Source organism: Pipra filicauda, unplaced genomic scaffold (genome assembly GCF_003945595.2).
Source record: "Pipra filicauda isolate LSUMZ 115617 unplaced genomic scaffold, ASM394559v2 scaffold161_size1661140_pilon, whole genome shotgun sequence".
In the NCBI taxonomy this organism is placed as follows: domain Eukaryota; kingdom Metazoa; phylum Chordata; class Aves; order Passeriformes; family Pipridae; genus Pipra; species Pipra filicauda.
This window is the reverse complement of record NW_024104118.1, coordinates 1223942-1237875: the sequence shown is the minus strand read 5'-3', so window position 1 is coordinate 1237875 and position 13934 is coordinate 1223942. Positions and strand designations below refer to the sequence as shown.

At 39.9% G+C, this 13934-nt stretch overlaps 1 protein-coding gene across 3 annotated transcripts in view; it reads right to left on the bottom strand.

Moving 5' to 3' along the window:
* The window catches only part of SCAPER (S-phase cyclin A associated protein in the ER), a 142251-nt gene that overhangs the window by 93498 nt on the left and 34819 nt on the right, over positions 1–13934 (bottom strand). For all 3 annotated transcript variants that reach the window (XM_027712175.2, XM_039379267.1, XM_039379268.1), the window contains 10 exons: positions 12317–12487; positions 11776–11851; positions 11193–11310; positions 10764–10875; positions 10162–10302; positions 7726–7881; positions 5729–5871; positions 1849–1930; positions 1586–1738; positions 313–420 (listed from right to left, as the gene is read on the bottom strand). In XM_027712175.2, coding sequence (XP_027567976.1) covers positions 313–420; positions 1586–1738; positions 1849–1930; positions 5729–5871; positions 7726–7881; positions 10162–10302; positions 10764–10875; positions 11193–11310; positions 11776–11851; positions 12317–12487 — 1260 coding nt within the window. The remainder of the gene's footprint in view (positions 1–312; positions 421–1585; positions 1739–1848; positions 1931–5728; positions 5872–7725; positions 7882–10161; positions 10303–10763; positions 10876–11192; positions 11311–11775; positions 11852–12316; positions 12488–13934) is intronic.

The window sequence follows — 13934 nt, the reverse complement described above, 5'->3', positions numbered from 1 at the left end:
AGAAGGAACAAAGGAAAAATGCGAGATGCCGACACCTGCAATATATCAGATTTTTATGATAAAAGGATTATAGCGAGATGAAAAATGCCTTTGATTAATAGAGATTTGTCACATTTTATAGAGAATCTGTTTCAAATGGCAATTGCCTGAAGCATTTGAATGCACTGTTTCTTTCATTTATTTTCATTAGTCTGCTATGATTCCCACGCTAAATGTTCAATTCCTTTATAAGAATTCTCAAGACTTTCACAGGCTACTCAGCTGAATGGCATTTAAAACTAGAGATAATATAAAAAATATGACAAAACTTACCACTTCTTCATCTGAAAGCTCTCGTCCTTGTATACTACTGTTTTCTCTCACAGCTTGTTGGTGTTTTTTCCCTTTAATGTGGCTAAATAGATACACTTCTGATGAAATCTGTAATGACAGTGACTTAATAGTTATTTTTCCTTTGCAAATTCCATCATCCATAAATAATAGTATTTAAAATATAATAAAAAATATGCCAATTTGTCAGGGGTATGTTCAGAAAATTCAAGCACAGTACTTTACTCCTCGACCTAATTTACATAAACATCTTTTATGCAGGACTTAGGAGTAAACTACAGAATGATTTGCTAGCCAGCAGTGTAATAATAGATTAAAAAATCTTGGCTTCTCATCTCATTCTTACTTCAATCTAACTTCATATATTGGATTTTCATTCTGAGATGCATGATCAGTGAGTATTGCAAGACTGCAGTCTGCTGAGCCTGAGTTTCTGTTCCAGCACTGCCTGAGGTGATCCCAAGCAATGTTGCTCAATTCAGCAATTACAGGAAATAATGCTTAGTAGCACATAAGGCTGCAATAATGCACAGCCCTTGCAAATCAGTGAAACCAGTTATCAACAAGAAGAGATCTCCCATCTTCCTGCTCAGTGAGTGTATGGCCTCTCTTCTGCTTTTTTCCTGGGATACAGGGAAGGGCAGACACAAGCAGAGATATCCTGGGAGGTTGGAAATCTGCCAGGCTTCCAACAGTGATCAAAAAATAAGACAATGAAGGAAAAGAGGAGACAAAGCAGACACTAATTTTCCCTTCCATCCCTTTTAAGCATCCAACCAAACTCAATTCAAGAATTTCTTGAGTCTGATGTGGTTTCTCCACATCCTTCAGTGAACTTCAATCCAATGAAACCTGTCCAATCAACCCCTGAACTCAAAGCAAATTCAAATACCCACAGGATCTCAGAACAAGGTGTTCACAGCTCAGCTACCTGCTAGGTAAAGAACCACATTCCTTACTTGGCTTTAAACTACCTTCCATCTGATGCTCCAGGATCCTTGCTTTTCTTGGCAGAGGCAGGTAATAACTGGGCACTGCCCACACTCTCCACTCCACCCACAACTCTACAGTTCTTTCAAATCCTCCCTAACCCACCTTTATAGATTTACATAGATAGAAGAATGCAGAGTAAGGTGCAGAGCAGAGGGGACACAGTAGATGTGCAACGCTCTCATCTGTGAGTGAAGCACAACTTGTACCTCCATGGCTTGGGTTGGCCCAGCAATTCCAACAGTATTCCCTGGATCCAACTTACCATCACATTGCATAATGAGCACTGTTTCTTTCGTTCATAGGGGGTGAGTTTTGGTGCATAATCAGTATTAGCATGTCTTCCACTACTTAATTCAGCTGCTTTCTCTTTTCTTTGTTCAATTTGTTCCATGTGCCTTCTAATACTTTCATCATGCTGAATGGAAAATAATCAAAGCAACGAAGAAAAATCACGTTGAATTACGGTGGAATCAAACTGTGCAAAGAAAAATGGATGTATTTTTCAACTAATGTATCCTTTCATACCTTCAGCTGAATCTTCTTCTGTAGTTCCTCCATGGCTTCTTGCTGAGCTGCAGTAAGAGCTGCCAACCTCTCTTCTCGATCTCTAACCAAAAGACAAGAAAAATAGGGAGAACTTGCAATAATGTAAAGCATGAATAATACTGACAGATTTCTGTTAGAAATGGAGAACAAGAACACCCAGAAATGAAGCTGAAGATGGTTCAGGAGAAAAGAAAAACAGCAAAAAGCAACTTAGTTAACAAGAATACAAATATTTTCATTGGAATGATTTAATAAAGACAGACACAGAACCTCTGCAGCAGAGCCTGGACCATCCTTCAGTCCAAATCAGAGCAATGACAGTCAGCAGTGAGGAATGTGAGACCATGTCACCCTTTGCATCCTTCAGCCAACAGCTGCTCTCAGTGAACCAAAGGGGAGGAGTGGAACAGCAAACTGGAAAGAAACTTCCCAGCACTGAGGGCAGTGTGTTCTACAGAAACATTTCATCAGAGGAAGTTTGAATACAGGAACTTACAGATGAAACTCCAACCAACATCCAACGGTACAGCTGTGAGTGATAAACTGATGCTCTGGAATCCTGCAATTCTAAATGTTCAAGAGACCAAAGGAGAGCAAAAGAGGAGACATTCATCTGTCACCTTCTCCACGGAACTGCAGCCAGGACCTACTTTGCTCACTGAACCTGTGTGCCCTACATCCCTCTTCCCAAAACCGAATCATGCCTCACACTTCAGTTGTCCTCTTCATTTTGAGCAACTCTTCTTCCCCTCCCCAGCACAGATCTCATGCATGTGGGTGTCAAAAGAGTCTGTGAATCCCCAAGCATCACCTGTTGAAGAGATTTGGGGTTCTTTCCTGTCTGAGAAAAGGTAACAGTTTCAAGAACAACTTCCTAGTGATCAGTAAGCCAAGGGAGCTATGAAATCCTACAAAGGAAGACAGTCAGCTCCTCATGCTGTTTGTACAAGAAGAAGTGGGATGGGAGAGCAACACTTCTCCCAGAAGCCTGGCAGTTCTGAAGGGCCAAAAGCTTTGAGTAAAACTGAGCTATGAAGTCATTCAAAGCCATCAGCCATCTTTTTAAAAGGCATTCTAAAATAAAAGTAGCTTGAGGGACAGAACTAGAAAGGCTAACATAAGGAATATTACCCAAACTGCAATGGGTTTTGTTATGAGTGGATTTTTGTTTCTTAAACAGAAATCTGATAAAAAACCCAAAATCATTTACATAAAAGTAGAAGGCTCAGATAAAGTAACATTTGAAAACAAAAAGCCACAGAAAATACAAAAGCAGATAGGAAAGAAGATGGGGGAGGAAGTAAGTCACATGATAAACACTAAACAACTGTTCTTTCAGAAAGAATAAGTGAACTCTTGAATTGCCATGGGTGTGGGGGGTGAGGAAGAGACGATGGACGAGAAGCATTAGGTAGTTTATGTGCTGTCTCCCCTGAGGTATACAAAGGAAAACTGAACTACAGTCTTTGTATTTTAAAGAGCTCCTGACTCACATCAGGAACTGAAACAAAACACAACTAACACATGACCCAAACCCAAAGCTTATTTTAGCTATTTCTTTCAGTTTGTCGTTTTACGTATTTGTTTAATGCTACAAACTCCAACAAATTCTTATCATTGCATACTTTGGGTTAATAGTATTTGAAACAAAATTCTCAAGTTTCCATTTATAAAGCACCAACATTACTCCTGCACAAGCCCTTCTGAAAGCATTCTTTTCACATGGTTGGGGTACAGTATATGATTTCTATTGACAAGAACAAAATTTTCCATATTATGGATTTCAACTTTCTGGAATATAAAAATACTTTGAAATTACAACTAAAACCTTACTGGAAACAAGTTAATGTACCATAAGGGCAGAGGGGCTTTTAAAGTCAGTTTTAAGTACACTATTCCTTTCATATGGATGCTTTAATCACCACCAGATGCACATGGTAAAGCTTATACTGAAGAAACTTTAAGAAGATATTACAAAAATTATTCATTCCAGCAAGTATTAAATCTTCAGGATACAAGCTAAATCCTAGCAGCAGGAAAAAAACCCCAACAAAACACCAAATGATACCCCGAGGTTCCACCACAACACACTGAAATCCAGGATGGAGGGGACAGCACAGCCAACTTCCTGTCAGGCTCATCCCTCCCTGAACTTGGAAACCAGGAGAGCGAATCCTCCTCTAATTCTGCTCTGTTAGAGAAACCCCAGAACTGTTATTAAGGACATGTAATGACTCTGAAGCCATTCTGACATAACAGATCGTAGGAAACCACAAATACATTCTTTCCTACTCTTTCCCAAAATTATCAGAAAAAAAAAAAAAAGACAGAAAAGGCAAAATCTCTCCTGTGTAATCAGCATCTGGCAAAGAAAAACAAGTGCAAGCACGGTACTGCAATATCAAGTACAAAGTGTTTGAAAACTGAGTGTTATAGCAGCAAATAGAGAGGAAATTTGCTGACACACAATACTAACAGCAGGGAAATGGAAATTGCAGTTTCTCACATATCGTAAGGAAATAATTGGGGTGCAACAAAGGGAAGTGGCAGATTATCACTGACTAAACAAAAGGAGCGAAGAATTATGTGGTTGGAGCTGTTAGACAAGTTCTAACTGTAGAAGAGCTTAGAGGACAAAGATGTCAATGGGACAAATATCTCACATTTGCTCACTGTGAGGGTTTCCTCAAATTCCAGAAAGATGCAGAAGCCTTACGGATGCAGTGTCTACCTTCCCAAAATAGCATGACCAAATTCTCCCTCTCAGTCCTAACCTTCCTCAAGTGTCTGTGAACGACAGCAAGATACTGAAGGATTCATTCCAACTCACTGTATCCTATTGTGACTTGGCTCAATACACTGAGGAAAGGTCCACAAAGTCCTGGGAAAGGCTGTAAATCCTACCCAGCATTCATTACACATCTAATGGAAAGCTAAATCTCTTTATGATGTCACTCATGACTTTGGAAGATGAAAGGTGATCAATACATTTCTGAATATTTTACTTGGAGAAAAAATACTCCCTTTGTGACAACTCTGAAGAAAACAAGTCATGACAACAGAAATGGATAAAGAACCATTTGTAACACCTGTCACTGAAAAAAATGTAACTTCTATCCAGGTTTTATGGAATGCCTGTAGAAGGAGAACTGTAGGAAAACAGGGAGTAATAGGAGGTGAATACAAACAGAATTTTGCAAATTAAACAAGCAGAATGTAGTTTTCCCTTTCAGACTTGAAAGTAAACCTCTCTCACACTCAGTGTTCACTCTCTGCACTTCATTTTTGGCATAAAAGAAAGGGAGAGGAGAGCCTATGTGGAATCCTCCTTATGAACTTTTGATTATGGACAAAACCATAAACCAAGTAGTTCATAGGCAGTAGAATTAATGAAGCCTGATTTCCCAGTTTTGTGCTTCACAAATGTGATCTCTGGTGTCTACAAAATAGTGAAATTCAATTGATGCCAGTGAGTCCAAAAGTTACTGGAGAGTGGAGGAAACGGGGAACACGGGAACATTAATCTTGTTTCCTTTGAAAACTAAGGTAAAATATAAAAAAGGCAAATTACTAAAAGGTCTTGTCAGCAATGAAACTTAGATGAATGTAGTAACATATAGTCTTGCATCTTAACATTGTGCATGTACCTAAGGAATACAAAAATCTGTTACAGAACTTATGATGACTCACCTGATTTCTTCTTTCAAACCACTCATCAAGAACAGTGATCAACAGTGATCAATGCTACCTTTGAAATTCCTGATGAGCCAGGAGGGTCCTGCTGTTCTGGGGAAGGTGCAGTTTGCTGGAGAGGAGAATGGTGAGGGGCAGGGACCCAAAGAAATGATTGCCAAGTTACCTGGCCCTCTCCCGGGCTGCATCTTCCCGGGCTTTCTCCTTCTCCTGCCTCTGCTGCTCAATCCGCGCCTCCTGTTCCTTCCTCTTCATCAGCAGCTCCTCCACCCGCGCCTGCCGCTCCGCCTCCAGCGCCCGCTTGCGCTCCTGCCGGAGAAAAGGCAATCCCAGCCCTTCTTTTAGGGAAACGTTAAAAGGGAATCAACAGAAACTGTATTTAACGTCTGCTGGCTGCATTTTGTCTTTCACGATGGAGTAAGAAGGGCGTTTTTATGGAATAAAATCATAGAATCATAGAATCGATTGGGTTGGAAAAGACCTCCGAGATCATCGAGTCCAACCCTTGGTCCAAATCCAGTCCATTGACTAGATCATGGCACTCAGTGCCACGTCCAATCTGCGTTTAAAAATCTCCAGGCATGGTGAATCCACCACCTCTCTGGGCAGCCCATTCCAATGCCTGATTACTCTCTCTGTAAAGAATTTTCTCCTGATATCCAACTTAAATTGCCCCTGGCGGAGCTTAAGCCCGTGCCCCCTTGTCCTATTGCTGAGTGCCTGAGAGAAGAGACCAACCCCCACCTGGCTAGAACTTCCCTTCAGGTAGTTATAGATGGTGATGCAAATATGAGCCTGTTCAGAAGCTCGAGCACACGCTGAAAGCGAGGCTGGATGAACTAACCTGCACATTAATTAACCATATATTTTGCTCATTCTGAAGAAGTCTATGCAATATAAAAGCTTATTAGTCTAGTTCACCAATAAGATTATTTGAAAATATTCTAAACATCCTACAGGATACAGGTAATGAAGAAATAAGAAAATATAGGGCTCAAAATGTATTGCTCAACTGTTCAGCAACTTGTGCGTGGAAAAAGCACAGTAGGAAGCATCAGCTTGATCCTTGGTCTGGCAGAAAGGATACAAAGAGAACAGTGTAGCCATAAGTGGGATTTAGGACCGAAATCCTGTCTGCAGTGTCTGTTCAACTGCCAGCCTAAGAACAGACCTATGCCTACACAACCCAGGAAAGGGCTACAAAGGGGGTAGAAAGAAGACAGAGTTAAAAAAATCCGAAACCACAGAAAGGAATTCAATTATAACTGTGATGTGGGAAAAGGGAACAGAAGTAACTACAAAAAACAGGATCACTGGGATTAGGTTTTTAATAAACAATCTAGAAGGGTACTTTTCACTGATAATTCAATTGACCCTTCGAAATCCATAAACTTCCAAATAATCTCTCAAAAAGAGTTTTATCCAGCCCTTTTAGAGTATCTTCTGTCTCAAAAAATGGCCTCAGAAGCACTGAAGTCAGTAACATGCCCCAGTTTTCAATAAGGAGATAGGATCAGCTTCTAAGCCTAAGAACTAAGCTTTGGCAGAAACTGGATCCAGAAGTGACCTACAGTTGTGGTGATCTGACATATGTATAGAGAGGGAGGAGGGAGTTTATATCAGAGGAAAGCTTGGTTTAGATTCTAACATAGAGAACAGTGCCAAAAAAGTGGATGCATGAGGCTGGGAAAACCTAGTACTGAAATGCTGCATTAAAATAAAATAAAAAAACAAACAAAAAGCAACCAGAACTCCAGGAACACAAACACATTTGCACTGTGGTTTCCCCTGATCCTGTAAAAAGTACTGTAATTATGACAGCAGGCATATGTTAAGGACTATCTTACTGTTTCCTCTCTCAAAGTTTTAACTATCACCAAAACATAAGGGTTTTGTTTATGAAGAAGTAACAAATATTTTCCAAAAAACCCTTTAGACAGGCACGAGTCACCTACCCAGCAGTTATGGCACTCCTGCTACAAGGGTTTTATGATTTACCTTCCTCCCTTTAACCACGGAAACATTTCAAAGGAGAAACATTAGAATCCACTTTTCCAAAGCTGAACAAAGGAGGGAAGACAGAAAGCAAGAAGGACTCTGCAGAGCCAAAAGGAAACACAGCCCATGTTTCCCTGTCCCCCTGCAGCCACAGAGATGTTGTACCTGAACTGCTTCATCACGGGCTTGTTTTTCCTCCTGCCTTCGCTGCCGCTCCTCTTGCAGTTCATTTAAACGCTGTTCATACTCCTTGAGTTTGTTCAGCACGTCGTGACGTTTGTTCTGAGCTTCCAAGGTGTTTATAAATGCAATTTCATTTACCTGCAAATAATCAGAAAGCACAAGAAAAGGCCTGAGAAGCTGAAACAGGTTTCATTCTTAGGGAATTCCACCCATTCGATAAACTGGTGGGACGTTTCTCCAGAGAGGGTTGGAAAACTACCAAGTTGAGAATAAGACTTTAGAGTTTTTAATGTGGGGTTTTTGTTGTTCTGTTTTATTGTTTTGTTTGTTTTAAATGAGACAACCCATGGAATATAAAAAGAGAAACCGAATTGTATCAGAAAAAACAAGAAACCTTGGGTAAAATAAAGAAAAATCTTCCCAGTCCTCTCAGCAACGAGATTTCATCAGTCTGTTCTCTCATTCATAACACGTGGAATGTTAAGACCCAGATGGATAAATCAGTAAAATAAGTAAGTGCTAGTAGAATCCAACAGGTCTTTTGACCTGACTTTAAGTAAATGTGTACTTGCTGATTAAAAAAGTGAAACTATATATAGTATGAGTACGAAAAACCCAAACAAGCTCACAGTCTCCATATTTCTTATCCATATAGCCTACTTCATAAACATATATTACCTTTTTCAACCACAGCATAGTGCAATACACAAGAACAAAAAAAGAAAAGGCTGGCTTAAAAGAACTTCAATGTGTACACTAAAAAATTGAGTAAAGAGAACATACACGGACAGACAACAACAGATCACGTAAAGGGTGGTAGGATAATATCTGTAACTGTTTACTGACTAGAATCCATTTACAGAATGGATTTTACAGGTCAGTAAACAAGCAAGCACTGGGAATTTAGATAACCAACTGGGCAGCAACAGTTACCATGGGCTGCAGTTATCCTACTCATCAGCTATTTCTCTAAAGCCTTCTGGCCCAACTAACCTTTATTTCCACAACACAAGAGCCTCACGAGGCAGCAGATCCTACACATTTAAACACACACAATATATGAAACATCTGCTTATCTGGGGAATTATGGCAAGTGTGATTTAGTTAATGTAATTACAGAAGTCACACTGTGTAATGAAATAATAATGAAGGTATGTTAGAGTGAATTAGGTCGTCTAGAAATCATTTTAATCCAAGAGACAGGAACAGCAACTAAGTAAAAAAGCTAAATCAGTTTTAATCAAAGTTTTGTTGTGCTTGTCTTGAATAACACGGATGAACAGCTGCATCAATCACAGCTGGGATACATGCTCATCATAAAAGGAAACATTTTGGTTTTGGATAAACAGTCTTTAAAATAAAATATTTTATTTGTATTGTACTGCTTTTGGCTGGGATAGAGTTAATTCTCTTCACAGTAGTTACTATGGGACTATGTTTTGGATCTGTGCTGGAAACAGTGCTGATAACACAGGGATGTTTTAGTTACTGCTGAGCAGGGCTTGCACAGTGTCAAGGCCAAGTGACCAAAGGGATATTTGAGAGCACAGGACATCATGTGCAGCAACAAAAGCATGGGGGAGGTTGGCAGGGGTCGCTGCTTGAGGACTGCCAGTCACTTGCTTTTGCACCACTTGTCTTTCTTGGGTATTATTTATCTCTCTTTGCTATTTTCCTTTTCCTTAGAATTGATTTCCCCCTTCAGTTATTAAACTGTTTCTATGTCTCACCTTTACACTTGTGACTCTCTCCCCCACCCCACAGGTGTGTGGTTGTGTGGTGGTTAGTTACTGGTTGGGGTTAAACCATGAAAATGTTTATCAAAGTCATATGAATGAGGCAAACCAAAAAGCACCCATCCAGTGCTCATCTTATGGAACTATGTATTAAGTCAGAAAAGTACTAAACAAAATACTTATTTTAGAATAACTGCAGGTCTCTATCTATTTCCAGCTGCTTAACAAATCAGTGGTACAAAACACAGGAACAGAACTACTGTTAAAGGACAGAAAGCTTGATCTAGAATAGATGTTTAACAAAGGAGAAGAGCAATGAACTCCCCCCCTTCTCTTTTCTACATGTGAAAAGCAGAGAGTTGATAATCACATCTACTCCTTCCAGGACTAGGTACCACTGAAAATGCTGCCCTACTCTGCAAGACAACTATCAGCTCTTCTACTTCAACCCTCTTTTCTTCCAGTCCAACCCACCACGATGTCTAATAACAGCTAATTCATTTAAATTCATACGAGAGAAAAATGGTCTGTTTAGACATCAGCATCCACCTGCTTCACAGTTCCCAGGTGTTCACGTCTAACTTGCACCCTCCCTCAGAACCTACTCGTGAGCACTCTTGAGGTGTAACATATATAAAAGCATAACTCTTAAACTGTTCCTCTCTAAAACAAAGTAACTTACCTTAGCTTCTTCCTCTTGTGCTTTTTTCACAATTGCTTGTAGCTGCACTTCACGTTTGAATTCTGCATGGAGTAACTTCTCCTCCATCATCCTGCGCCTTTGATCTAATAATTCTTCTTTCCATTTCCTCACATCTTTCTCCTATGTAGAATGAGTAGATTTGTTACTAATACAGCAACTGAAAATGGGGCCTGAATTTTCCTCAGGGTTTTCTAATACTCGAAGCTTTCTTCATGGAAACAAATACTTTCATGCCCTACACAAAGCCTGCATTAAGTTTAACCCAAAGTACACTGCTTTGGGTTAAACACCCAAACTGCTTCAGTTTAGTGAGTTTTAGCATTTCTGCTGGATACATGAAAGACATTTCTACTTTTTATATCATCCTCAAGTCTGAGGCAGTCTAGTATGTCGCCAACACTCTCACAGAAGTTCATAATTTGAAATAATGTTTTCTTTAATAGCTGTGAAAACTGTGTAAACTCAGACTCAGATGCAAACTGCATTTCAACCAGTTTTAATCTCTAACATGTTTAGACTGTGGAAAAAAACGTCTTTTCTGAAAGGCAGCAGAGCAGCTCTTTACATTACAGAAAGCTTACCCTCTCCATTAATTTTTGAAGCTTCAGTGTCTTTTCTTCACGTAACTTCTCTCTCAACTGTTGAGCTTTCATTTGTTTCTCTTCATGTTTCTTTTTGGATTCTGCTATTGTTCTTTTAATAAAAACCAAAGCAGAGCAAAAGCAAGTGAGACAACGTTAACTGACAGCGTAGCTAGCATTTCTATGTAATTTCAGAAAGAGAAAAAAAAAATAGGCCAGTGGAGGGCAATTATTTCCTGTAAATGTGAATACTTTTCTTCTAGACTTCAAATCTTTAGTGGACGATGCAGCACGAGCCCAGTCCATTATGAAAAAGTACATCTAGAGCTTTCTGTAACCCTTTCCACCCACAGACTTAAAGCTTCAAGCAGCCATGGGTTTGGCTGCCTGTTTTCCCTGGCCCAGGCAGACAGGTAAGGAGGGAGGAACCTTTTGCGGGAGGGCGAGGACAGTTTCTCGTGCATGTGGATCCCGTGGCCGGGGGGACGCGCAGGCTCCTCCTCCACTCTGTCTCCCCAGGAGTTGCTCTGGCGCCACGACTCACGAGCTGGGCAGGAGGAAAACAAAGATGGGGATAATGTAAACAGCTTTTCTGGGAAAAGGGCGATTAACAAGCATTAGCTCCTCCTGACGTTCTCTCTCGGATGGGTTCCCTTGAGCCTAGGTGCAAACACAGCCTGAAGAATGTTACATTTACCTCTAATCTCTGAGCATTTTAAGGCCTAATTATTTTATCACGCTTTTATCCAAATGTTAAGGTAAAATCGGATAAAAAAATGTAAAATTCTAACAGAGAGATGGGTAAAGAAAGCTGAAGAACAAAGACACACAGAGATAGTCTGAACACATGAACTATCCATCTTCCCTCAGGAAATAACATAGAAAATAACATAACCTGGAACAATATTTAGGTGTTGGGGAAACTTCTGAATTAACGAGCCATGAGTAAAATGGGCATTTTTCTAAATTTTTGCTATCATTTCCATGTAAGTACAGTAACGTGAAAATTTACCTTCATAATCTGCCAGAACATCATTCCAGTCCATAGACAAACCACAGAAAGATATGCTTCCATTGCCCATGCTAGCCTGAAAATCAATATGAACCAGACAGTAAAATCATAGACCTTAACTCACAGGTGTACACACACACTAAACAGTGCCAAATCAGCAACATTCAGCAGCGTTTCCAAACTGAACTGGTCACTCCAAAGACACATGCTGTTCCTGCTCTTTCTGACAGCAAAAGTGGAGACTTTTGCTTCACCTACTCTTGTGTGGTAGCAATGAAGACAAAAGTCCCAGTTCCCCCCTGTTTTGCACCCAGAAATAGGCAGCAGGAAAACGGCTGCAACATCAGAGAGCTCTGTACCACTCAGCAGCACTGTGCTGGGAGCTTAGTAAGCCTAAATACACCTTAGTGTGGTGTAATTATTACATGACACTATTTAGCTGACATGTAAAACAGATTACATTAACAAATTCTATATTCATACTCCACTGTCAACAGAGACAGCTGGAACTTGGGTGCATTCAAATAAGGTGGGCACTGACTGAGAAATCGCTGTCGTTGTCAGTCTCGATGTTGATGTCATTGTTCTCCTCTGCCTCAATCTCCCTGGTTAACTGCTCCTCCTCTGCAATGGCACTGGCAATGGCTTCTTCATTGGCCTTCTCCAAGCGATCTGCTAACTCCTCCTTCTTAGCAAGGACTTCTGCCATGGACTGCAGGAAACACCACAGGAGAGAAAAAAACAAAGTCACCAGCAAGCCCAGAAAAGGGGATTCCATACAGTTAATATGAATTATATGCTATTTTGTTGAACTTCTCATTACTCGTAGCTCTTTTACTGCTATACTTTGTGAAGGTAACTGAAATATAAACCCCACTAAAACTGTTAGCAACCATTAACTCATTTAATAGCTATGTGAACATTTACAAAATCAATTATCACTCACATCATTCCAAAACATGACACAAACACTGTCATTAAAAGCAACAAAGACAGTTCTTCTGTAATTATTGTTTTAAATACCCACTCATAGGGACTAAGCAAGGCATACTCTGAGACATCAAGGCATGGCCTGCTGTTACCTTTTAAACAGAATCATGCTCCAAAGTACTATTTAAAGATGAAAATTATCTGCATGAACCATAGCTGGAAACTTTACTGTAGTTAATACAATGGAATCTCAGGCTGTCCTTATTTTTTCAACATGGATGACAAGGGAGTGAGGCAGGAATGTAAGCCTGAAAATGCTGACTGTCTTTTCCTTCTCTAGTGTTCAGTATTAACCAGTTCATTTCCACTCCAGCAATCAAAAATGTGCCACAATACACAAACTGGTGTTTAAAGCAGTGTAATCTGCAGCAGTAAAATGCTTCCAAGAGACACAGATCCCACCAACCTGTCAGCACCCTGAAGTGTTAATAACTGAGCATCTGGAACAATGTTAGTGGATGAGTTGCTAGAAATCAGCTCTAAAAGCAAACAGGTACCTGGCTTGGCAATTACCTAGCAGGAGTCCAGTTTGCAAAAGATGTTAAAGGGAAAGTGATTTACAGGAAAACCTCTGCAAATCAGAATTTTAATCTAGTTTCTGAAACAAGAAAAACAAATAAAAACAAAAAACCAAAGCAAAACCTGAAAGTATAACCTGGATTTTAGGTAACATCACTGCAACTCTCCACTCAGACAATCCCAGCAAAGTAGACACACCCTGAGACCTGCAGAATTCTTCTCCAGAGAAGAAGGGACATGGTTTTTGGAAAGCCACATAAAAACAGAATACTGACTTCACATTTATTGCTTAAGAACAGCATTCCTCCAAATTGCTGGTTGTAAAGGAAGACCCAGGAGAGCAGCTCAGCTAGTCTAGGGCAGAGGTCTACCTTTGTTTCTAACAGAATTTTGATATCCTAAATGTTTCCAGCTTGAACCATTAGCAAAACTGGAGTAAGAATTTAATGAGTGTGACTTAAAATGATTGACAGTGGAAGGAGATAAAAAATTAGTGCAAATATCAAAAGAGTGAGAGCACTAATATCTTTTTTCCAAATAACACATTTATATCTTTCTACTTAAAGTTCAGAAACTTTACTGGAATTAAATTCTGTCTTTTTTCTACAGTACCTGATAGACTTTTCTATAATTTTTGCAGCGGGTTAACA